The 26,652-nt window shown below is 39.7% G+C and overlaps 1 protein-coding gene across 6 annotated transcripts in view; it reads left to right on the top strand.

Moving 5' to 3' along the window:
* LOC136874049 (F-box/LRR-repeat protein 20) overlaps window positions 1-26,652 on the top strand; it is a 458,706-nt gene that overhangs the window by 301,917 nt on the left and 130,137 nt on the right. For all 6 annotated transcript variants that reach the window (XM_068227643.1, XM_067147555.2, XM_068227641.1 and 3 more), the window contains one exon: window positions 8,151-8,308. In XM_068227643.1, the coding sequence (XP_068083744.1) occupies window positions 8,151-8,308 (158 nt within the window). The remainder of the gene's footprint in view (window positions 1-8,150; window positions 8,309-26,652) is intronic.

Here is a 26,652-nt window from a genome sequence, read left to right as displayed (position 1 = left end):
TGAGCAATTTTCCGTATAATGTAGTGTGTGGTAGTTCTTTTTTGCCAACCAATATATTGATCTTAGGGCTCCGAGAAAAGCATCTCTCTGTAAATTGTTTAAAATAGAAACTGTTTTTTCTATTTGCCCAAATCCAGTTTCTTCAAATGCATGTCTTTCACTTAAGTTTGAACAAGAATCGGTATGCAGCTTGCTTTGGTCAACTAAACTCTCCTTTCGCAGTCTTGCACACGGTATAGTCACCCAAGTCACTTCCTTCTTTGTCGGTTTCTTCATTGAACATTTTATACATGTGGAAGATAACATACCATTTCCTTTCATAACTAACCACATAAATTGCTTAACCAGTCATTGCTAATGCCCAATAAGTGGTGTTTGGAAGAATGTTTCACTTGTGGTTTTTCCTTTTGAATACTTTCCACTTCACCAGATGAGTTGGCCTCAGCAATGTATTTTTCGGAAATCACATCTGGTGTTGAATTATTACTTTTACTAGGTCCTTTCTTAAAGAAACTTAGACCGAGCTCGATAGCTGCAGCCGCTTAAGTGCGGCCAGTATCCAGTATTCGGGAGAGAGTAGGTTCAAACCCCACTGTCGGCAGCCCTGAAAATGGTTTTCCGTGGTTTCCCATTTTCACACCAGGCAAATGCTGGGGCTGTACCTTAATCAAGGCCACGGCTGCTTCCTTGCCACTCCTAGCGCTTTCCTGTCCCATCGTCACCATAAGACCTATCTGTGTCGGTGCGACGTAAAGCAACTAGAAAAAAAAAAAAAACTTAGAAGAGTAGATGTTTGACTAGATCTCCTGCTCATTTTGAGAACACAAAATTTGGCATCAAAAACACAAAGAAATGAAACGGGCAGTTCATTTAGCTAATTCCCGCCAGAAATTGAAAAATAATTCGTGATTAATTAGAAAGTAAAGCACAAATGGAAAACACTGACGTTAACAATAGTTAAAATGTAAGTAAATTGGAACTATAAATCAACTGAAGTCCATTGTTAGCAGTAGTAAATGTTAAAGAAACTAAAAGACCACCAAACAAACAGATTTGCTTCGAAAACAACTAAGTTGGTGGCACTGAACACTAGGTATCGATTCGTGTGTTTCATATTCAATTGTAGATCGATATTTTCCATCAAATCAGCTGCCGTAGCAAATGCGTAATACCAAATACTGTATTAAAGTATTTGGTAAAACGTGATGAGCTAGCGATGAAGTGGAGTCGAGAAAGTCAGTCTCGAGTTGAGTCCTATGCCTGGAAATGGACACTGCCCTGGAATCGAGTCCATGGGAATACACGTCGGTATCTCTGGGCGTTCGTAAAATTACTTGTAACAACAAAACTGGCGGGAATGAATCTTGATATAATGAAGGATGTGTGTTTAAAATAACACTTAATGACTCCAAGACAATGATATGGTTCAATATATGTGAAGAACATACATTTCAAATCAAGAATAAAATATTGAACAAAACCCCAAACTTGGTTAAATCTTGTCGTAGGTAACGATAATCTCAAATATTAGTGTGGTATTCGCCTTACCACTTCATGAAATTAAGAATTGAAGGACTGAATGAGAGTAATTTCTCTGTAGCTGCTAGTGATATTGTTGCCCGGCTGAATGGCTCAGACGGTTGGCCTTTTGACTCCAACTTGGCAGGTTCGATCCTGACTCAGTCCGGTAGAATTTGAAAGTGCTCATATGTCAGCCTCGGTAGATTTACTGGGATGTAAAAGAACTCCTGCGGGACACAATTCCGGCACCTAGGCATCTCCGAAAACCGTCCAAAGTAGTTACTGGGTACGTAAAGACAATTCACCAAGATGACTGGAAGGATGCTGGTACCAAGCATCACATTGGGATGAATGACTAATAATGCTGCTGCAACAGACAATCTTCTCCGATCAATTGGTAAATGTATTTCTATATTGAGAGAATGCAGTTAGAATTTTGTGTTTTAGAACGCTACTAATATATCACAATCACTATCTCGTTCTTATAATGGTCTCTAACGATCCTGGCTAATATTATACGGTGGGCTGTTGCTGTGGAGTGCCGTGCGGGTTTGTGACGTCATACAGAATCGAGCCGAGTGGTCGCATGCGATTCCACGCTGATCCAAGAGCTGCTCACGCACAACGCTACGTGATAGTCCAGCAAAACACTTAAACTGCAATGTTATTATGCTGACAACAATGAATTTTTGTCATTTAAATAAACAGTTTCACAGTATTTATATTTTAATCCAAAATAACCAGTGACTCAAATATTTGTTCATATTATGTAACTAGCACACATCTAGGTTATTTTAGCCGGGCAGTCTGTAGAAACATTAAAAAGGTCCTGGGGAGAACACTGAAATATCTACAGATAAACAAAATGAGAGAAAATACGGTATAAAGAAAAAACTCCCTGAACTTTTTAAAGAAAATATATCTAATACTTTTCCATCTTTCAAAAAGCTCTCACAATCTCAAATGAAAAATTGAAAAGAAAAAAAGCTTAATAGTTACCAAATCTGATCAAGTAATTTTGATAATGCAGTTGTAATCCAACCAACGAGGTGCACGGATGTGTAGTGCTGAGTGTGTGACGAGAGTGCATACATGTAAGAATGGGAGCGTCAGTCAAGCACTACCAGTGTGTTATAGGGAGGCGGCATTGTAGGATGTAAGTGAAATTCATTCAAAGTGTCCACAGTCCCTGTCATATTATGCAAATGGTGCTAATGTCATTTGTTGTGATGGTGCTATTGGTGATAAGTGATGGTCAGTTGAATCCAGGCCCTCTACTGTCTTGAGAGGATATTGAGAAGCTGAAGGAGTTCTTAAAGGACGTTTGTCAAGTCAGTAAGACTAAGGAATTATTGATGGACCAAAACAAGGAATTCCAAGACCTGAAGACTTACATTTAAACAGAACTAAGTGATACTAGGGAGAAAATAACCTTGATTTGAATGAAATTAAGAATAAAGTTCTGGATTTAGAAGAAAAGGTTAAGAAAGCTGGAGTTGAAGGAACTGACAGAAGAAAGGGAAGATAGGAGGAGAAATATAATTATATATGGACTGGCTGACTTGGAGAAGGAAAGTTTTAACAATATGTTGGGCAACGTAATTTCCTTAGTACAGGAGAAAGTGAAAGTTGAATGTAGTGAGATTGACATAGATAGTGCTTTAAGAATAGGGAAAAATCCAGGAAGACCAGTTAAAGTTATGTATGGTGTCAGAACTAAAGACCCAGAAGATTTTGAAAAGCACAAAATACCTGAAAGGATTGAAAATTGGAATAGGAAAGAACTTGATCCAGAAGAAATGAATAATATGAAAGTATTATGCTTCCTTTTGGGTCATCATCATCATCATCATCATCGATTGATTTTCCGCTCCAGCTATCCGTGTGCGGGTGTTTACGAGCCTCTTCCAGTTTGTCTTGTCCATCCACAGCTCACAGCTAATGTGGTACCTTTTGCTGCCAATTTACATCATGCTTGGGATGGTCTTTGAAAATTTGCTTTTCCCAACTACCACGAGGCCTCTCTCTGGGCCTCTTGCCAACAACATTCCTTTCATCCATTCATAATTTTACATAAATTCTACTAATTTTTATGGTAAAACTATATTTTTTGGATTGTAAGCAGGACACCATAAATACTTTCGGATTACATATTAATCTGTGTCAGTTTTATTACATTATAACTTTAAATATTTGAATACTGTATATTGTACTGAGTAATATGGAAAAAGAACTACTTTAAAGAATAAGTTAACATTAATTTACAATGAATTAAGAATCGGTTTCTAGCTTCAAGTCAGTCTAAGATTTCTTAGTCACTGTCATCACACATCTCACTATCTGTCAAGTCGTCTTTTACACTGACAATGAATGGCTCCATTCTTTCGTCCCTTACTATTTCCTTGGCCCAGTCGTCTGTTTGAAGATTTTCCGCGTGATTGAAGCACTTTTCCCAATCTGCAGCAGTCACACGGTCGATGGCTTCTGACGTGAGTTTTTCTACGTCCTTTATTTTCAAAGTCTTGGTCCTCTCTGCCACTTCTCTCTTGACTTGAGCCCAAATCAATTCACATTCACTATCCATTTTAACCGCACTTACGGCGCGAGCTCAACAGCTGCATGCCAGGGAATGATTCGGGTAAGGTGGCCTGGAGCGGATGGGCTTCAACCAGACAGCACTACACGATCAGCATTGCCAATCCGTGCTCGGAGGTGAGCGACTCTTGGCCATCTGTCGCTTTGCCGTTCCCATATCTGACGACGGCGCAGTTTTCCACACCCGCCTAATTTGGTGGCCGCGACAATAGTTGTAAATTTTAAATGTGGAACAGTGAACCTTTATTATTTAAGAACATTGTATTTTAAACATATATCATTGATGTACATAATAGTAATCATAAGTTTTAATTCTCATATTTAACGTAGACGAGTGCTTAAGCTAAGACGAAGAATATTTGCAAATTGACAATGTTTTTTACCTATACTGTGTGATATTCTTATTGTATCAGTGATGTTTTAATTACATGTTATGTTAGTCAGTTGAAGATGACCTTCACAAAGTCAAAACCGGTACTGTAAAATAACAATGCATAAATAAAGTATTGATTGGGTGGAAGCTTCAAAACTTCATATCTGTGAAAGTTTGAGAAACCAAGCCTGAGATAACGTGCAGGCAAAATGCATGTTACAAGTGAAGGAAAAACGCCGATGAAATTTAAACTTTGGAACAGCAGCATTCTCAATTTCTTCTCAATCTAGCGGTCCCATTCTCGATTATTGTTTCACAATGTTGGTTGGTTTGTTTGCTGAGCCAACAATAGACTCTATTGTAGGAACGGGACCGTTAACTTTGAGAAGGCCAGGCCGTTTTGAGAGGACAACCACCTTTTAAACACCATTGGAACTTCATTGACGGTTTCCACTATGGTCACTTACAATTTACCATGCATCTGTCATCTTCTCTAACACAGCTTCTCCTTTTTTGTCGTGATCCTCCCGACCTCTTAAAATAAGGCAAATAAACCAGCCAACATTGTGAAACAGTAATCGAGAACTGTTACGTATCTTTGAGTTAGACCAGTTCAAACACGATTTCAAGCGAAGAGGAGAGGAGAACCTCCCTTAATTATAAGATAGTGAACAATATTTAGGTTACAGGCCAATTAGAGCAGACGGAAGCATGCAAGAGGCAGTACGCAACTTGTCACAAATACAGCACGCAGAACACAAAGTAAGGCCCTTTCCTAGAGGTATTCCATGGTAGGAGCATTAGAATTAATATAAAAGGGATGCCAAATAAATAACAAAACCCAAAGGAGGAGGTTTTCAAGAAAGCAAGACATATATTACAACGGCATTAAGAAAAAAGACTTACAGACATGGTACATAATAATTGAACTCATTATCTTTGGCATTTCACAGTACAAGAATAGTAGAAATTACAGAAGATAAAGTTAAAAATGACAGTATGTACAATTACATTATAATAGCATACATATGACTAGATCCAATTTATCACAATGATATGGACATCGTAGGGAGTAGGTTCCACGAAAATATCTTACAAAAGGGTGTCCAATTAATTTTTACTCAAGTGGAATGAAACATTCCCTAAGCATTGGGATGCCAAAATACAATGAGCATGTTATCATTATATTAATCCCCTGAACGGGATTCACTATGCTTCAAACAGCAAGATTGGCACAATTTTAAACAATTGAAGGGAAAGAATACCAATCAGATTCGCAGACCACGATTAACCATTTAGTACCATTACAATTTCTCATAAGAAAAAGGAGAATGGGAAGTGATAATGGCAAAACACAAGAAGTAAGAGAGCAAAGGAAAAGGATAAGAAAAAAAAAAAAAAACACTGGTAAAGGTATGATAGAACAGGCAAGGATCAGGCTGCAAAAACCCACTTCGAAATAATGTTCATTTCAGGACACAAGTAAAGTTCCAAGTCACTTATTAGTCTGCCAACCATAACTCCCTCATCACTGTTATTAACCTTCACAAAAGTGAGGGTAGTGCTCCAATGTGCAGTTAAGTTCGAAAGGGACAAAGGTTCAAACTTGATAATCGTAACAAAGTCTACCAGGAGCAAGAAAGATGTTAACATAAAATCATAATAAAATATGAGTCTGCCCACCTAGCCGGAAGAAGAAAGTTCCACACAGGTTATAAAACCAGCACGGACCAGCCGTGCGAACGATATAAACTCCCACTGCTTATAACAACATGAAACACACACCTGATCGCCGATCAAGGCGAGGCGGCGAGATATATAGGCCGGAGAGGGCAGGTGTGGAATGTACTGGAAATAGGTGACGTCAGGAGTTGGCGCGGAGAGGGGAGCGAGCACAAACAGTCATGAGGCAGACAAGGCAGCAGATGGACGGAAAACGTAGCAGTTCAATGTCTATATGAGCAGAGTTATTGAAATATGCACAAGGTAAGAAAAAACACATATATATCCGGAGCATGTAATAGAACGGGACCGCTACATTGAAAAGAAATTGAGAATGTTGCTGTTTGAAAGTTTTAAATGTCATCAGCGTTTTTCCATCACTTGTCACATTCATTTCGCCTGCATGTTATCTCAGGCTTGGTTTCTCAAACTTTTTCGCTCCCGTTCCCTCCTAGCCATTCAACGTGATGGTGTTTCTACAAAGGCTGACTTTCGGCCTGAATTTTCAACACAGTGATTTCATCCTGTTTTGAATTGTTATAAAATTTTTGAGCCCAAGAGGTCCACAACCTCACTATGTGCACTTATTGTTCGTTTCCATCTGTATCATTTGTTTTCATTTCTTTTCTTCTTAGGTTAACACAGTTTTTAGATTCAATTATGTTTTGTATTAACCCTTGCTTTCTCTGAATTTTATCGCGGCGAGTTGTTTATTGCTTCATATGATGATGTAAATATTGTATATTGTGCTGTTTTTATTTCAGTCATGTTTCTCTTTTGTTTTTTAATTTGTTCCTTCATTATGTTTTTTGCACATTTTTAGCTTGTATTATGTAAATTACTTCAAACCCTCTCACCCCCGCCCTTTTCACTGAAGATGGCTGAAACGAGTTGAAACATGTTTGAATTTGATTACTCCATCAATGGTAGAACTATATGATGTAGTGAATTAGGAGGATACACTTAATGTTTCTTTTGTAAAGGGAAAACCATCATATTCGGAATGATTCTAATATCTTATGATAGTGTTGGTCTGTGCGTGCATCGCTAGAATGCTTGTTGTACACTTGGTCTATAACATATACCGGTCTCTGTGCTAATTATTTTTACATATGCAAGTGAATAGTGTTTAGCAATTGGTTTGAAAAATCAGCTGTTTCACACAGTTTAAAGTAACACTGACCGCTTTCAAAGAAAATAATGGCAATCATGGTACAGCAAATGAGTTTTGCAGAGAGTGGTCACATTTGCACTACTGATGTTAACAAAAGGAACAGTAAATGTAAATTCATGGCCTCATCCTGAGGTAGTGCAGCTCTTTTCAACCAGGCAGCTGTATGTACCATTTTAACCACATACAAATCCTGCCATTCTTAAATCTATGGTAATATCAGGAATTGCACCTGGGCTTCTGAGGATGGTGGCTAATAGCTCTAAACATTATGCTACTGAGGTGGACAAAAAGCAACGGTTGCATTGTGCCAAGAGGACAGTCTTTTCAGTTTGGGACCAAAATCCAGATGTTGATTAAGAACTCTTAAAATATGTAACTGGATTGAGATAAGAAATGCCAGTTTTGCACAAAAAGCTACATTTGATGGTGCTGAAGATTGCAAAGCAAAGCAGTATATATCTTAGAGTAAAGCAAGCAGAGGGTGACTATGTAAATTCATATAGAGGAACAACTTTTCTCTGCGAAGGTCATTTGTGTGGCAGCTATTACTGAAGGACCACACCGAAAAAGTGGTGGAATTTCATTTATATTTTAGATTCGTTATTAAATTCACATAGTTTCCCTCTCCCCCCTTCTCCCCTGCCCTTTGCCCCTTTTTTTTTTTTTTTTTTGCTAAAAACAACAGGAAAATTACACGAGTAAATACGGTATATTGAATTGAAGGAGATAAGTTTGATAATGGTACCCTTCAATCACTTACATCAGCACGTGTCAATCTCTGGGCCGTCACTGCAACAAGCTCCAACGATTGGACTTGGGATCCTGTGCTGCCATCTCGGATATTTCGTTGAAGGCCCTGGCTGATGGCTGTCCCACTCTCACCCATGTCAACATCTCGTGGTGTGACCACATTACAGAAAATGGTGAGTAATAAGTTCTTGAATCTCTCTCTTATTCTATTTATGTGAATGTGTTGGGTGTCTTTTCTAACTCCTTCATTTATTTCTTATCAGTAGTATATTACTTTCTTTTTCTTCAAATTGTTTTGTGAAATGTTATGGAGATTTTATTATATTTTTCTTTCTTTCTTTCTTCACTACAGTAGTGTTTCACCAGTGTGCTGCAGCAGTTGTGGCTTAAGGTCTTCTCTTTTAATATGTGATCTTCATCAAGTGGCAAACCATTAAGTGATCTCATGACTGTAAATTACCACAGTTGCACAACTCGTAGCTACTTTTGAGCATATCCCATATCTCAATGTTGGCCTCATGGCATGAAACTTCCATTCTCAGCTATTCTGTGACTTCCATGTACCATACGGCAGGCCCTTGAGGGAAGATGCTGCTTTGAGATTAAAGTCTCTGACAGGTAGATTGGTGGCCTGTTTCTTCTCAAGTGCTGCAGCTAACTTTCTTTTTATGTTAGGGAGAGAAATTCCAGTTAGAGGGTAAGTTTCTGTGCTCTAGATTTTTACAACACAAAAGTGCTGAGAGAGTTTGGAAGACAATTTTATAAGCAGTTTCTTGGTGTGCGGGTGTGCGGGTGCCAATGCACGTGGGTTCACTGGTAAATAAAAAGAATTAGCCCAGTCTCCAAGAATATTTGTTGAGATGTTTCATATGATTCTTCTCAGAGGGCTACCAAAAGACAAAGCCTTTGCATAGGAATAAAGATTTTTCCAACCCCAAGAAATCCAGCCTTGAGACTGTGTTATTACGGATGGTTCCTTCAGTTTTTTAAATGATGGGGATTTAGCCATGAATTAGCACTGTTTATTGGTGAGGCTTAGTTTCTTTTGTATGATGAATTTTGGAATTTGCAAAAAAATCATATTAATCAAATGAGAACCCAAGACCAATTCAATAAAATTTTGCTCCATGACCTAGAAATGATCAACAAAATTTGAAAGGCCATTGGAAGAAACAGCAAATGGTGGAAATTTACTCCTATGAGGGTGTTTCAGTCATTCTTAGTGCACCGTATACAAACAATCCTAAAGGGATGTGATATTACATGCACAGTACTTGCCCAGCATGATGTATATGTAATGAGTATACATAAAAGGTATGAAACATCAGTACAAACAGCTGAGAGAGTATAATCAAGTTAGAAAAGATGGTGTAAATGGCACGCTAAATTGCCCATTACTTGGTCTCTTCATACTTCACATTCGGATCTTTATAACAGCATTGGGATATGTAAAGTTAACCAAATCCAAACTGGTTCTGGACTACCCCAACGACCCCCAATGAGTACTATTTGGTTATCAGACTAGCAAAAACTCATCCAGAAGGCTATGTCTATCTCTAGAGATATGTGAAAACTTCATTAGTGCATCTTATTTATATGAGAAGCATTTCCTTATACCTAGCAGTGGCAAATGTGCAGTCTCTAAAATTTCCACATTTTCTACAATGAGCACTTCAACACCATTGCTTCTGTTTTTAGCAAGTTGGACTAGCATTGTGTTGTTTGTAGCAATGATTTACCTTTTTCTTTTGGAGTGGATGTCCTCTGCACCAAAATTTGGAAGACTACAGGTGAGTGCTACAATGTTTTCCTTTACATTACAGTGGAACTCATCAACTACTATTGGTAAGATGATCTAGGGAGCTTTCACATTTGATTATCATACATCAGTTGTGTTACAGGTATAATTGACCTACCAGAAATTCTGCAAATTCCTTGGCTGCTCTTCTTGGCTGAGTGCTTATCAGCCCTTCTCCAGCAAGATAATGCTTGCCCACACACAGCTTGGTTTTCTCAGGAGCATTTACAGTATGTCATATTTCGACACTCCTTGGCCAGCCTGGTTACATAATTTGTCGCCTGCTGAATATAAATGGACTAGATAAGATGCCAGATTTCTTCATCTCAAAGCCACATCTATAATATAATATTAAAAGAAGACTGATATGAATCTGTATTTACTAATCAAACTTTCAAAAAAAGTTAATCATTGATCCATCAGTCAATAATTTTTAGTTTTATAATCAGTACAGAAAAATAATCACATTGTGGCAAAATGTAGGGAGGCAAAAGAAGAATGGATGAAGGGAATTATGCAGAGCATAGAGAATGATATAATAGGAGGAAGAACAGATGAAGCATATGGCATGATCAAATCACTGCAATATAAACATAAAACAGAAAGTACAGTTATAAAAGATAATAGACTGCTACTTATAGATAGTGAAGATATTGCAGAACACTGGAAGGAATACCTTGAAGACCAGTACTATGATAAAGAAGTAATCGTGATTCAAGACTATTTTGAACCTGAACAGATGGTGAAAGAAGTCAATATTGGACCAATAATCACATGGGAGGAATTTGACCTAGCACTAAAGCTGTTTAAGGACAAAAAAAAAAGCAACAGGACGGGACGGTATACCAGCAGAATTTTTCAAGGGAATAGGAGGAATAATGAAACAACTGTACAGTATCATTGCAAGATGATATTATAATGTTGAAATTCTTGGAGACTTTACTAAAGGCAAGACAGTTACTTTACCGAAGGAAGGAAATGCCACTGAGTGTTCCAACTCAAGAACACTAACACTGCTATCGCACGCATCCAAAATACTGCTTAATGTCATTACAAACAGGATTAAAAAGAAAATTGAACAATATTCATCTCAGGATCAGTTTGGTTTTACAACAGGGAACAAGAGCAGCTCTCCTAGCACTAAGAACTATTCTAGAGAAAAGGCTGAGTGTTAACAGGAAGACATACATTGCATTTGTGGATATAGAGAAAGCCTTCAATTAAGTAAACTGGAAGCATCTCTTTAAGACCATGAAGTATATAGGACTGGACTGGAGGGAGAGAAGACCCATTTTACACCCAGCTCTTTACCTGGTGGTAGTGTCTTGAGAATGGATTTGACATTACCACGCATTAGGGCTATGCTGATGCGCTGAATATGATAAGCAGTTGATTGCTTATCGCTGGAGATCCAAGCAATCTGTTGGCCAGCCTCTTTGATCAAATTAAGGCCTTCATTACCCCAGGTACCACTCGATCTAATGGCTACTGGCACGAAGAATTTGTCCAACAAATCGCTATTTTCTTCTTTTAGCATTTTCCCTATTCGCGGCTGCACCTCCAGCTCCAGCACTCAAAGACGAAAGGGAAAGGTTGGACTGGGTGAACGTGTCAGCACAGTTAAAATCCTACGAGAGAAATTTACCCCTTTTCCATGGCACAAGTGTCATTCCGTCTGGTCTTTTACTGTCTAAACAGCAGCAGCCAGTGGACTCTCGTATGGAAGGAACTTCTGCTGGAATCAGTGCCCACAACATGACAGCCTTTATAGTGGAGTGGCGTATGTGTCTGCCTTTACTTTTCAAACAGGAAAGGCCATGTAGACCCCTGTGATCAACATAGGCACCGCAAGCTGAGCATTGGTGAGGCTCTCAGATGGCTGCTCCCAAACGTAAAGCCACAGTGATACGGAAATTTTCATTAGAAAGATGAAGACCAAGAGAAAGCAAAGGTAATGCTTGGAGCCATGCACCAGATTCAGGAGAAGCAGCGAGGAGACGGGCTTTGTCTTGGAGACTGCTAATTGGTTGCTGCAGAAGCGAGTGGAGATGACTTATATGACTGATAAGAGGAGCATCTCAGGCAGCTTGAATACTTCTTTTGCTAATATCAGGGGGAACTACGCCGACTAAGCTTGACCACCAAGATGTGCTCTCTTGTACAGCAGTATCAGGATCCAGGCATCCACCAGGTGAAGGAGAGTCTCGACAAGACGAAGAGAACCATGGAAAAACATTCCAAGTTATGGAATCGCCAAATCCACAGCACAGCGAATGCCGAGGCCACCAGAACAAAAAAGAAGAGAAACCTGTAACCATTGTCACTTGGTGAGCAATTGAGGATGGTTTCGAGGCCAGTTTTTAACACAAAATAGAATTCCTCCAACAGTGGGGACTCGCGCCAAGATGGAGAACAATGCAGGAAGAACATCAGTCGCCGGGTGGAAATCGAAGCATGGAGCAAAAATAAGGCTGAATATGGAAAAACCATGGAAAGACATGAAATTAACAAATTAAGTTTTGTCGTCTTTTCAGCCAATATCCTGCACAGAGTTTCAGGGGATAGAGCTGCACCAAGTAGACAAGTATTGGATATTGTTAAAAGACAAATTCCATGGGCAGAAACATTAAACTTCTCACATAGTATCTGAGCTTGTTCCTGATGAACACAGAGAAAACCCGCCTGGCACTTAGAAAAATTAAGATGTAGACCAATGTTTGAAGCTTGTGTGCGAATGTCATCCAGAGATGAAGGAACGAAGTCAGCTTCATCAGCAATGGTACCATCATCCAAATACCAAATATTTAACTCTGTATTAATGGAGTTGACAGTCGACTGAAGAGTATTGCGAAAAGAGCAGGACCAAGTGGATCACCTTGTCGAACTGCACATTGAGGAAGTATAATTTCATCACCAAGGAAAAGGTCACTAGACTGGGAGTAGCACTGATAGACATTCGGACAGAGTGAAGGAAAATCATTCTTCACTGCCAATAACATAGCATCATGGTGCAACTTGTTACAAGCATTACAAAAGTATAATTTGACTAAAGCTTTCGGACACTTTAGGTTCCCTGTGGGAATCAACATCTATATCACTGATCAGGAGACGAGTAATAGATACGTGTTGCATGGACAGCAGCTTCAGCTCCATTGGGAACACACATTCCAAGTTGGTGGGGAGATAAGGAGTCATTAGCTGGTGTATGGGTTCTGTAGCATAAGATTTTCGCAGTCACTCGACGCCAAATGGTACTGACAGTAATAGGGCAAATGCTACCACATTTCTTCTTGAGAGCAGTGAGTGAGGCACCAAAAAATAGTGGGCAAACCTCCAAAGGGACTCTGCCAGAAATGATGAGATCAAGTAAACCACGAAGAGATTTTATGAGTTGCTCCTTAGAATCATGCTCTTGTCATTAGAGAAGGTCTTTCGGGTCCAGTGGACAAAGGCCATCCAATTCACCAGCAGATCCAGAATGAAAATAAGAGATGGCATTAAAAAGTTCTGTGGTCATCACTCCAGGAACAAAAACGTTGATGTAGGCATTGATGCTTTCACGGCCCGTACTTATAGGCATGAGACTGTATAGGCTTTGGGCTTATGCCGTGTCAAGAAAATGAGGTGAAATTCTTTGTTTTGCAGAGAAGCCTTTCTCGTGGACAGTTGAGATTTTCTTCTGATGACACAAAGCACAGTTCTCTGCGAAACATAAAGAATTTCACCTCATTTTCTTGACACGCCATAAGTCCAAAAGCCTATACAGTATCGTGTAAACGTTGATGTATTCGGAGGATCCAGAAGAACGACTGGACCTAAGTGGGCAGGATGTTTCTCACGAAGGGCTTTCAAAACAGGTGCATCAGGTGTGGTGACAGTGTCATCAGAAATAAGCAGCCGAACTGCTCCACGAACATCACCATCGGCAAGTTTTTTCTCCATGTTCTTGACATTGACTGAACTCAGAAAAGTGCGAGACATCCTATCATGTAAAGAAGGACAGAGAATGGCGTCACGGTGGACATCATTCCAACCTCAAACTCTCAGTTTAACCCATAATATAACGTTGGTTACCTCATCTCATTTCTGAGGTACACGGAGAGCAGCAAAAGGAAAAAGATCATCACGCCAGGCACTGGTATCGTTGGTATCCACCACACGGCGAACAGCTTCACACAAGGCGTCAGTTACAGTTGAGTGAGCACCTGTAGGCACTCGACACAGAACAGGGACACCAGATTTTAAATTAACAAGAAACGGACCAATTCTTTATAGTGGCCAATTATTCACTTCCAGACTGTTAATGGGTATACACTGACTTAGCAAATGTCATGGGATAGTCGCCTAATATACCGAGCTCGATAGCTGCAGTCGCTTAAGTGCGGCCAGTATCCAGTAATCGGGAGATAGTGGGTTTGAGTCCCACTGTCGACAGCCTTGAAGATGGTTTTCCGTGGTTTCCCATTTTCACACCAGGCAAATGCCGGGGCTGTACCATAATTAAGGCCACGGCCGCTTCCTTCCAACTCCTAGGCCTTTCCTATCCCATCGTCGCCATACGACCTATCTGTGTCAGTGCGACGTAAAGCAAATAGCAAAAAAGTCGCCTAATAGCATGTGGGACCTCCTCTGGCCCTGCAAACTGCAGTGAGATGTCGTGCAAGTGAGTCGACAAGTCCCTGGTAGTCCTCTGGACGCAGCTGACACCAAATAGTTTGCAGAGCGGCCGCCAATGCTGGTCTGTTCGTGGGTGCAGGATCCATGGCACGCAGCCTGTGTTCTAGGACATCTCAGATATGTTCGATAGGGTTCATATTGGGGCTCCTGAATGGCCATGGCAGTTGTTGGACCTCCACTGCATGTTCCTGGAACCATTCCCAGGCGACATGGGAGCGATGTGGCGGCGCGTTATCATCTTGAAACACCGAAGAACCCCCTGGGCGCTTGGAGGCCAAAAATGGGCGGAGAGGGTCTTCGAGCAGCTCAACATACCGCGCCCATTCAAAATCTCTTCCAGAAGAACTAGGGGGACCCATTCCATTCCAGGCAAATGCACCCCAGACCATAACAGACACACCAGCACCCTGGACCACACCTTCGAGGCAGGCGGGATCCATCGCTTCATATGGTCTGCGCCATACACGGTACCCCCCATCGGCATGGTGCAGTTGAAATAGTGATTCGTCCGACCATATCACATTACGCCATTGTTCCAGTGTCCATCCCTGGTGACTGGCGGCAAATGCGCGTCGTTGTGCCCAATGACGTTGGGTTAACAGTGGCACCCGTGTACCCAGCTCCCATACCCCATAGAACCCATGATCCTACGGATTGTCCACAGGGAGACGTGTCTAGCACAGCCTGCGTTGAATTGAACCATGATTTGTTGCACGGTTGTCCGCCTGTCACTATTGACAATCCATCTCGGATGTCGCCGGTGACGGTCATCAAGGGTGGCTGGACGGCTGGTCGTTTGTCTGTTGTGGATGGTGACATCCGCATTCAACCATTCATGATACACCCTAGACATGGTTGATTGTGTGAAGCCGAATTCCCGCACCACTTCCGAAATCGCACTTCCCATCCGTCGGACACAGACCACCATACCCCGTTCGAACGGTGTCAGCTCGTGACGACGTTCCATGTTACACCTGTCACATGCACAACCACTGCTCACAAGGTCTCCTATACAACTGCCGCTGGCACAGGGGGCGTGTGGTGCGCAGACAACACACCTGCGCATCAGTGGCCCGCTATGCCATGACATTTGCTCAGTCAGTGTACATCTCAAGGAGCCGTGTCGATTATCCTTCTTGATACGGGGTGGCTCAGAATTTCCTCTAAGTACATTAATATGTGACTTGCTAATATAGATCGCAAGACCCCTGGAACCCACGAAGAACCACAATGAGGACAAGGCACTTCGTTTAAACATCTTGACAAATTACTAAGGCTACTTGTATCCTTGACAAGTCCTGCTGAAGCAACTTCATTGTCCTTCATGTTAAAACCGTAATAAAATTCTCTTTATGATGTTCTCATGGTCTTAAAATTCGGCACTGTGTGAAGTTCTTCTGATACAGCGCTATTCACATGCAAAAGGAGAGAAAAAAAATGGCGTGTCATGGATTGTGCTAGAGATTATTGTGATGGTGCTATGTATGAAAGCCAGTGACGTTAAGTAGTTCGAGTTCTTGACAACTACAAGTTTATTTTAGTTTATCTTGTAAGACATTATTTGTATTGATAAATGTATTACCTACTAAAACATCTGGGGTGGCCAAGATGCTGCGTAAATTTACGGCATAAGAATATCCTAACTCACATTCCAGACTTTTAAGTCAGTAACCTACATTAAGCGCTAATGCAGAAAGTGTGGTATGTTGTTTAGAATTCATATATTTTAAATTATTATTGTTCTTGTATCTAGAATTAAGTAGTGCAAATAGGGGTGAATGTTCTGTATGCGTGGTAATTTAGGTTGGCTTGATTAGTTTTTTTTATGATGCAAATTTTGGTACCTTCTTTAACATGCAATGGTTTGCTTTTATTATCAATGTGTAAAATTTTTAAGTCTGTGTTGATGTCTGTGAGGTAGTGTGAGTTGTCATGTATGTGTATAATAATAATAATAATAATAATAATAATAATAATAATAATAATAATAATAATAATAATAAAAACTGCAAGTACTGTTCCTAAACAGTTGAAGTAAGCGGAAATGAAATAACGAAAATTACCGGTATAATAGGCTGACCATTAGATGCTCATTAAGAATCCTTGCATAATTTACAAAATTATTGTAATACAAAAAAATAATAATGATGACAACAACAATCATAATACTAAGGGGGGGCATTAACAATAAAACACCTAAAAGTAAAATACATTATGTCAGTGACCTAGTCAGGGGAAGGGGCGTGACGTGGCAGAAGGTCAACAAACTGGTAGCCAGTTGGACTCGAACCAGTGACAGAGCAATGTTTTTTTCAAACACCTCACAGTATATGCTGAAGTGGAGACAATGCAGGACTTCATTGAGATAAACTCCAGATTTCAAGCTCATAAGAATTTAAACAGAAATAAACATAAATATTTGAGTATGTTTTGATAGAATCTGATGATGTTCTTTTAAGAACAAAACATGCCATTATATTTTAATTAAGTTGTTTCTTTTTCAGGTATAATGCTGTTACCATAAATGTTTTCTTTTTTAGGTAGTTTATAAATGTATTAATCAGTATTAGTTTTGGCAGACTGAAGAACCTAACAGTTATAATAAATTAACTGAGTTGAAACTAAAAAGAGATGGCTTCAGATATTTCCAAAAAAAAAAAAAAACTTTTGACATCAGCTCTGCAGGAATAAAAATTGAAACTGAATACTTAACAAAATTATTAGTTGTTAAGAAATCATATTAGGAGATACCAACCAACATTAAGATAGGTGATGAAAGCGTGCAAGTCAGTCAATTTTTCTACTTGGGAAGCATTATCACCCAGGACAATAGGTGCATCACAGAAATCAAGAGGAGAATTGCCCTAATTAAGTAAGCCTTCAGTAACATGAAACAGCTCTGACAAACAGGAACATAAACATTAAAACGAGGAAAGAATTTGTCAAAATGTCCGTGTGGTATGTTTTGTTGTATGGCTGCAAAACATGGGTCTTAATAAAACATTATGTAAAATGCCTGGAAGTAATAGAAATGTGGATATGGAGGAGGATGCTGAAAGTAATTTGGACAGAGAAAAGGTCTAATGAAAGGGTCCGTAAAGAAGTAGCTGAAACTAGGGAGAATATCTCTGCTATAGAAAGGAGGAAAAACCAAATTCACTACCATGTTGGAAGGAAAAGTTCAAGGGAAGAAGAGAAGAGGAGAGGAAGAAGTATCTGGATTCTGTGGTCAACAGACTGAATTTCAAGAATATGCTGACTTGAAATGTTCAACAGAGGAGAGACAAATGTGGTTGCAGCGAGGAGTAGTTTCCTTTAGGATATGAATGAATTGAATGCATGTTCCATCCTCTGTTAAGGCTTCTTCATTGAATTTCTTTTGATCAACACCATACTAAATGTTAATTAACAATATTATAACATAGTCCTTAATACATTACAAACCTTGTAAATGATGTTTACTAACATTTCAAACTTAAAATCTTTAAAGGTGAAATGTATAATTTTAATTTTTTTATGTTAATTGCCAAGGGATATGGGACACTGGAAGTGTCAGCCAAATACTGGAAAACACCTGGAGTGCCACAAAATTATCAACATTGACATAGAATTTTACTTATGTGTTTATTATAAAAAAAACATAGGATCATATCAAGTTCAAATTTGTTAAACCTGAAGCTTTATTTATCGGTATTTTAGTATTACAAAAAAAAAATTTGTCAAAGTATCAATTTGGTGGTTTGTGGTGTGGGTTACTGTAGTCTCGTCCTAGTTCATGAACCATGAGCAATGACAGAGTGACCTAGTAAGTGGTCATGAGAGTCGGAATATCGGTTGCTATGGGATGGGAGAGTGGGCATCTTGGACATATTCCGAGTCATGGCCTTCCTTGTGCTCAGGCAGCTACGATTATACAATCCACTGTGGTTCCAAACTGTAACCTTTACTACAGTGGTTACACAAAAACAAAGCACTAAACACAATAAGGGGGGGGAATAAGAGCAACTACACAATGTCAGAAAACACTACACACTCAGCGAAACATCAGCTGGACTACGCGGATCTCCGCCAATAACATAATACGTAAATATCAGTAGGGCCAACTAGCGGACAATAAACCAGGAAGGTGGAAGGAACTACGACCTACTGAGGGCATGGACATGGCTTAGGTTGCGGTTTCCAAAATAATTCACCGTGATCCTTAAATTTGAAAAATACTATTTACAAGTGAAATTTTACAAATACATTCCGAAACAAAATCCACCAACTTACAACTTATGAACTATAAGCTCCGTGATACCCATATCTTAGAGGTTCTTTGATAATGGCTTCACTACAAGTTTCAAACTTCAAACCAACTATACATCTAGTTACAAATCCAGTTGTACAATGCAATTTAGTAGATTAAAAGCAACGTAAAAAGCAATTACAATTTACAGTGAAGTGAACGTACTCTCCCAAACTCTAGCGTACATCAAGTGACACTGGACTACCAGAGGCAAACCCCAAGGTAAATATATTAAATTACAATCTACATATTTAGTGAAATCAGAAATGGGAATGCCTCGAAAACAAACAGGCAAGACCAGCTGAAAAGCTAAGGCTTCATAAATAATTAATTTGGCGAATCTAGGTTAGGCTAGGGCAGACTCCTATACGAAATAGCAACCGAACATTACGGAAATTTTAGCCGGAACGAAATTCAAGAGTGCTTACCCGAAGGTGGCCCATCCCGGTAGCGAAGCGTCGCACACGCCGTAAAACTTCAGACAGACCAAGACAGACTAAGGCAGACCAGGCCAAGACAAGACCGAATTATTACGAACGCAGCTTCGCTTTCTATATATAGGTAAACCCAGGCCTTGGAGTAGCCAATCAGAATGCATGAGTCCGCCCATCCCCACCTAGTTTCACCAATCACAATTCCTACTTTCAGTCGCAAACTTTAACTAAACTTCTCGAATACGCACGTTCGCGAATCTTCCATTTCCAGAATAGTTAGAAAATGCCTGAAGCTGCGTTCGTGATAATTCGGTCTTGTCTTGGCCTGGTCTGCCTTAGTCTGTCTTGGTCTGTCTGAAGTTTTACGGCGTGTACGACACTTTGCTACCGCGATGGGCCACCTTCGGGTAAGCACTCTTGAATTCCGTTTCGGCTAAAATTTCCGTAATGTTCGGTTGCTATTTCGTATAGGAGTCTGCCCTAGCCTAACCTAGATTCGCCAAATTAATTATTTATGAGGCCTTAGCTTTTCAGCCGGGCTTGCCTGTTTGTTTTCGAGGCATTCCCATTTCTTGTTTCAGTAAATATGTAGATTATAATTTAATATATTTACCTTGGGGTTTGCCTCTGGTAGTTCAGTGTCACTTGATCTACGCTAGAGTTTGGGAGAGTAAGTTCACTTCACTGTAAATTGTAATTGCTTTTTACGTTGCTTTTAACCTACTAAATTGCCTTGTACAACCTACTAAATTGCATTGTACAACTGGATTTGTAACTAGATGTATAGTTGGTTTGAAGTTTGAAACTTGTAGTGAAGCCATTATCAAAGAACTTCTAAGATATGTGTGTGTATCACGGAGCTTATAGTTCGTAAGTTGTAAGTTGGTGGATTTTGTTTCGGAATGTATTTGTAAAATTTCACTTGTAAATAATAGTTTTCAAATTTAAGGATCACGGCGAATTATTTCGGAAACCGCAACCTAAGCCATGTCCATGCCCTCAGTAGGTCGTAGTTCCTTCCACCTTCCTGGTTTATTGTCCACTAGTTGGCCCTACTGATATTTACGTATTATGTTGTTGGCGGAGATCTGCGTAGTCCAGCTGATGTTTCGCTGAGTGTGTAGTGTTTTCTGATATTGTGTAGTTGTTCTTACTTCCCCCCCTTATTGTGTTTAGTGCTTTGTTTTTGTGTAACCACTGTAGTAAAGGTTACACAAACCCATTAGAGGAGAGATTCTCACTGGGACTATGTTTAAATAGGGTAGCATCCTACTTCACAGAATTTGCCGAGCTCAGAACGTTTCAGGCGAGCCTCAGACTTATGGGAGTAACGGAGTCGCACTCCCATTTGATAGGCGAGGGACTCCTTGGAAACAACTTGGCGAACAAAATGTTCTTTGATGGGGAATTTCAATATTAATGGGACTAATAGAAGAAAGAATGTAGAATTGGCTGAGTCAGTGGAAAAATTAATCTCCAAGGATAGAACTAAATATTTTCAGAAGATGGGATAGGTGTGGCAAAGGTATAAGCATACCAGGTGATGGATTTGAACTTTGAAAGATGGGTTAAGCGTAACAAAGTTGTAGGTATAGAAAGTAGTTGATTTAAAGGGAAGAAACCCAGTAGTTTTCAAATGATATATTAACAACAATAATTTTTACAATAAACAATTTCAAATTTAACAATTATAGAAAAGAGTAGAGAACTGAATATGCAAGAATGATAGGCGAGGGACTCCTTGGAAACAACTTGGCGAACAAAATGTTCTTTGATGGGGAATTTCAATATTAATGGGACTAATAGAAGAAAGAATCTTGACATGCCTATCTTGACATGCAAAATAAAATAAATGACATTTAAAGGAAATATAAATCCATCTAAGAATTGACACAGAAAATGCAGAAGAACTTGCAAGTCCAAGATTTTACTTGATGTATCTTTAACCCTGCGTTAGTCGCACCTTTTCTGACACATTGATGGTTGCACGGGGTAGAAACTCACCCCAAAATAATTTTGTTCTAAAAATGACCAAGTTCAGTTATTTTTTAAAATATTATATTTCAGATACACTACGAGCCATGTAGAACAAATGTCAACTGAAACCAAACCAAAAATTAATATAATCATAGAATATATAAACTTGTTTTCTTCACTTAAATATTTTTATAATAATCTTATCATTGAACAAATATCATTAAAAATTTGAAATGTATATTTGTTTCCCAGAAATTGTTAGAAAAGCCCGTGTTAACACAAAAGCAGTAAGTCTCTGTAGGTATATGATAAGACCATAGTTCATCTTGAGAACAAACTCGCTTCATAACAGGCTTATTCTGTGTCATTTACAAGACATACCTGGCACATAATACTTGAATGGTCAACACAAACCCACTTTTCACACTTCTTACAATATTTTGATGTCTTCCTGTCTTTATTGCGGGGTCAAATGAAGGATCTTCCTGATGAGCTCATCCTTTCTCGTTATTTGGAATTCTCTGGTGTAATCACTTCTGCGATTCTTGATGACTTTACTCAGGTCGTTCGTAGAAGAGAAGACTCCGTCGCTTGCTTAGCAAGGGTTGACGTTATCAGTTCCGTGGCCAGTGTTTTCAAGAAGAGTCTCGTTTTTATCTTCACCTCTGTTCTGCAAGATTTATACACCACACAGGCATTTATTGCTCCTGTATTCAGGAGTCGAAAAAATACCCCTAAGGCCATCGTTTGCAGTTCCTTGTCACATCATATGTTGAACTTATTTCGTCAACTGTCTCAACAGCACCTTTCGTAATATTGTAAAAGGTTATCTATCATAGATGGTTTTCTATCATCTCCTGTTTCATAATCAATCTCTGCAGAGTCATGCATACCTAACAAAAGAAGTACGCATTTGCCTTTCCTTGGCACATATGCACCAGCGTTAAATCTGTCTGAAAGGCAAAGAGGCTAATTTTCACTTCTAATTTCTTTGATAACATTTCCGGAGGGTTTCCTTCTTGTTCCATCGCAATGTATCGTTCTACGTTGTGATTTTATTTGACGTTAATAAATATCACACGAGAACACGTACACTTCCTTGTATAAATTACTTTATTTACACTGTACATCACAACACACAACTATACACAGTAACAAATGACACTATATACAGCACTCAATAGCGGAGTACCCTGAAGTCGATTCTGACAAGTACAGATATCAACAACACTGACATGCGCACTATAACATACTCTCTTGAATTCCCCGCCTCACTCACTCGAGTCCAATGATCTGACTGGCTCACTGACTTGACAGCTCGATATTTATACTATTCGATCAACCATCTAGAATGATCGACTTCTGGAAGAGTTCTTACAACACTCTAATGAAACACACTCGAAACATCGATCGACCAGCTAGTTGAATGGGTACTCGAATGTTCTTTCACTATTTAAAAATGTACATGGAAATATCTACAACATTCATAATGTCTCTACATGTATCTGGATAATAAAAGCTTACAGTAAGTTTCCAGAACCTTTCATATGTACCAAATTACAGTACAATAAGTCTGACATATGAACATTATGAAATTTCCTACCGCTATCGACTCTATAGATTTTGAGGTTAAACAATACACAATACGTATATGAGGTTATACAGTTTTATACTACCTATGCACAGGGATATCATATATTAATCATAATTAACATTTAATAAAAGATAATTTAGCCTTAACTAAACTATAATTAAAATATATTAAATACAATAATTTAAGGTTTTACGTCGGTTATGATGTCGTACCTACGACAATTATCCCCCCTAAAATCTTCAATATCTATCCTGTACATTCCTTATTCTAGGTTTTAAATTATATCTAGGTGTCCGTATATCTATTTCTACGTCTTTCTTAGTCCTCACTATTCAAATTACACCTAGACTACCTCAATCACACTGTCTTCTCGTTGGCGTTTTTGAAGTCAACATATCGCAGCTAGATAGTTCAATCGGTGCCCACCACCTTCCCATGGGGGATCCGCTGGGTCTGGCTGACAGTGTCCCTGTCCTCTGTAGCAATGATCCGCAGGTCCTCGCGTGGCCGTCGACACTCCACTGACTTTCCCCTTGGTCATGCCTTTGTGTTCTGCCAGGACGTACGCGTCTTCGTAGTCCACCGGTGTGATGCATGGGAGAGGCTCGCACATCGTGGTCTTGGTCCCGTTGACTCTCCTCTTTTTCCGGGGTGCTGAATTCAACGTTCCTACCAACATATGATTTTGTACCGAGACTAGTGTCCTGGTTACGTGACACCCCGTTTGTTGGTCTCCGTCGCCACAAGGATCCCGTCGTCCCGTGGAGTTGTCATCTTCACAACGCTGGAGCTGCCATCACTGCTTGCGGGCTTCACCCGTGTCTCCAGAGCTGTTGTGCTTTCACACAGCACACTCGTTTCCACTGGGCCTTGAACTACGGACTCCACCATCGCTGCAATGATCCTGTCGTCCTGTGGAGTTGCCATCTTCACGACGCCGGAGCAGCCATCACTGCTTGCAGGCTTTACCCGTGTCTCCAGAGCTGTCGTACTTTCACACAGCGGACGCGCTGTTTCCACTGGGCCTTGAACTACAGACTCCACCATTGCGGCAATGATCCCGTCGTCCCGTGGAGTTGCCATCTGAACGACGCTGGAGCCGCCATCACTGCTTGCTGGCTTCACCCGTGTCTCCAGAGCTGTCGTGCTTTCACACAGTGCACTCGCTGTTTCCGCTGTGCCTTGAACTACGGGCTCCACTGCGGCTCGTACTTCGTTGTCCAGCGACTTGATTTGGTCCTTTATTCCTTGAGACTGGGCCTCGATTTTCCACCCGAGTTTTTCAGACTGGGCCTCGATTTTCCACCCGAGTTTTTCATATTGGGCATCGATTTTTCCAGGCTGAACCTCAAGTTTTTCAGACTGGGGCTCGATTTTACCCTCGAGTTTTTCGGACTGGGCCTGAATTAAAGCAATTAGTTGTGCGAACATACTGCATACCCGATTGTTGGTTTCTTCCTCTGAGGTGACTTCGAAGTCGAAACTGCTTGGGTCCTCTCTGTTGTCTATCAAATCCTGGCGCAGCATCTCTTGTAAGTTCGCTTTGCTTCCAGCCATTGGTAAACCTCGGGATGTCAGCGCTTTTCGTAACATCACCAAGCTCATTTGGTCGATCTTCATTGCTGAGTCTTGAAGTGTCCTGTCACGGTCGCCAATTTATCATTCTACGTTGTGATTTTATTTGACGTAAATAAATATCACACGAGAACACGTACACTTCCTTGTATAAATTACTTTATTTACACTGTACGTCACAACACACAACTATACACAGTAGCAAATGACACTATATACAACACTCAATAGCGGAATACCCTGAAGTCGATTCTGACAAGTACAGATATCAACAACACTGACGCGCGCACTATAACATACTCTCGACTTCTGGAAGAGTTCTTACAACACTCTAATGAAACACACTCGAAACATCGATCGACCAGCTAGTCGAATGGGTACTCGAATGTTCTTTCAATGTATAAAAATGTACATGGAAATATCTACAACATTCGTAATGTCTCTACATGTATCTGGATAATAAAAGCTTACAGTAAGTTTCTAGAACCTTTCATATGTACCAAATTACAGTACAATAAGTCTGACATACGAACATTATGGAATTTCCTACCGCTATCGACTCTATAGATTTTGAGTTTAAACAATACACAGTACGTATATGAGGTTATACAATTTTATATTACCTATGTACAGGGAAATCGTATATTAATCATAATTAACATTTAATAAAAGATAATTTAGCCTCAAGTATAATTAAAATATATTAAACACAATAATTGAAGGTTTTACATCAGGTACGATAGTTAGGGTTTTTTTTAATTTCAACTGTTGAGCTGAAGGCATGTTAGTGTACCAATTATCCTTTGTAGCATTGCGACCAGTTCCTTTTATACGTGCCACAAGTCCCAAAAAACTGATGGATTGTTCATCATACTGTTCATCTGGCTGTGTCCCAGAATGTATTTTGCCATTTAGTGTATACATTGTTCTAGAGTCCACTTCTTCTTCTTAAGATGCCGTCTCCGAGCGGAGCTTGGCGATCAACGTAACTAGCTCTGATCTTGACAGCGCCAAATGGAATGCCACTTCTGAAATACAGCAGTGCCATCTTCGAAGGTCTTTCGGCCATGAATTTCTTCTTCTCCCAACAGATCTCTTCCCCTGTATCTTTCCTTCGATAATAAGCTGTAATAACTGATACCTCTCATGATATGTCCTGGGCATTGTTTTGTTTTCCTCTGTTTTATGGTGATCAGTAGTTCTTTTTGCTCTTTCATCCGACGAAGGACCTCAGCATTTGAGATTTTCATTGCCCAGGATATCCACAAGAGACGGCAATACAGGAACATTTCGAAGGCATCAATACGTTTTTCTGTGATTGGATTCAAAGTCCAGCTTTCACAACCATATAGGAGAACAGAAAATATATAGCAGTGGATCATATGAATTCGTAGTTGGAGACTGAGATCTGACCTCACAAAGAATTTCTTCTTGTTAATGAATTGTTTCCTGGCCTGCTCAATTCTAGATATTATCTCCCGTTTGGAGTTAAATTGGTCAGCCAAGATGGTACCCAGATATTTGAGAGAAGACACTTGTTCAACTATTTTATCTTTTATTGTGAGATTCGTCTCCGAATTGTCTTCTTAGAGAACATCATCAGTTTCGTCTTTGAGGGGTTAACATATAATCCAAACTCTTCACTGTGCTGAACTAAGGAGTTTATCATGCACTGAAGGGCAGGCATGTCGTCAGCTATGACAACAGTATCATCTGCATATCTGATGTTGTTGATGATTTTCCTGTTAATTTTGATCCCACCATAGTCTGCCAGTGTTTCTTTAAAGATTTCCTCTGAGTAAATGTTAAACACCAGAGATGACAGTACACAACCCTGGCGGATGCCCTTGCTGATCGAAGTAGTTTCAGAAGTTTCCTTGATCAGTTTTGACATTTGCAAACTGATTCCAGTACAGGTTACTGATTATACCTAAGTCACCGGAGTCAGTACCTGTTAATCTCAGGATCTCTATCAGCTTATTGTGCCTGACACAATCAAAAGCTTTTTTATATTCTATAAAACAGGCGTAGACATCAACATTCATATCTCTGCACCTCTGTAACAACACATTTAACGAGAACAGTGCCTCACGTGTACAAATGCCATTTTGGAAACTGAACTGATTCTGATCCATGTGGGATTCACATTTTTTGTATATTCTAGTGTGAATGAT

This window comes from Anabrus simplex, chromosome 5 (assembly GCF_040414725.1).
Source record: "Anabrus simplex isolate iqAnaSimp1 chromosome 5, ASM4041472v1, whole genome shotgun sequence".
In the NCBI taxonomy this organism is placed as follows: Eukaryota; Metazoa; Arthropoda; class Insecta; order Orthoptera; family Tettigoniidae; genus Anabrus; species Anabrus simplex.
This window is presented reverse-complemented; position numbering and strand designations above follow the sequence as displayed.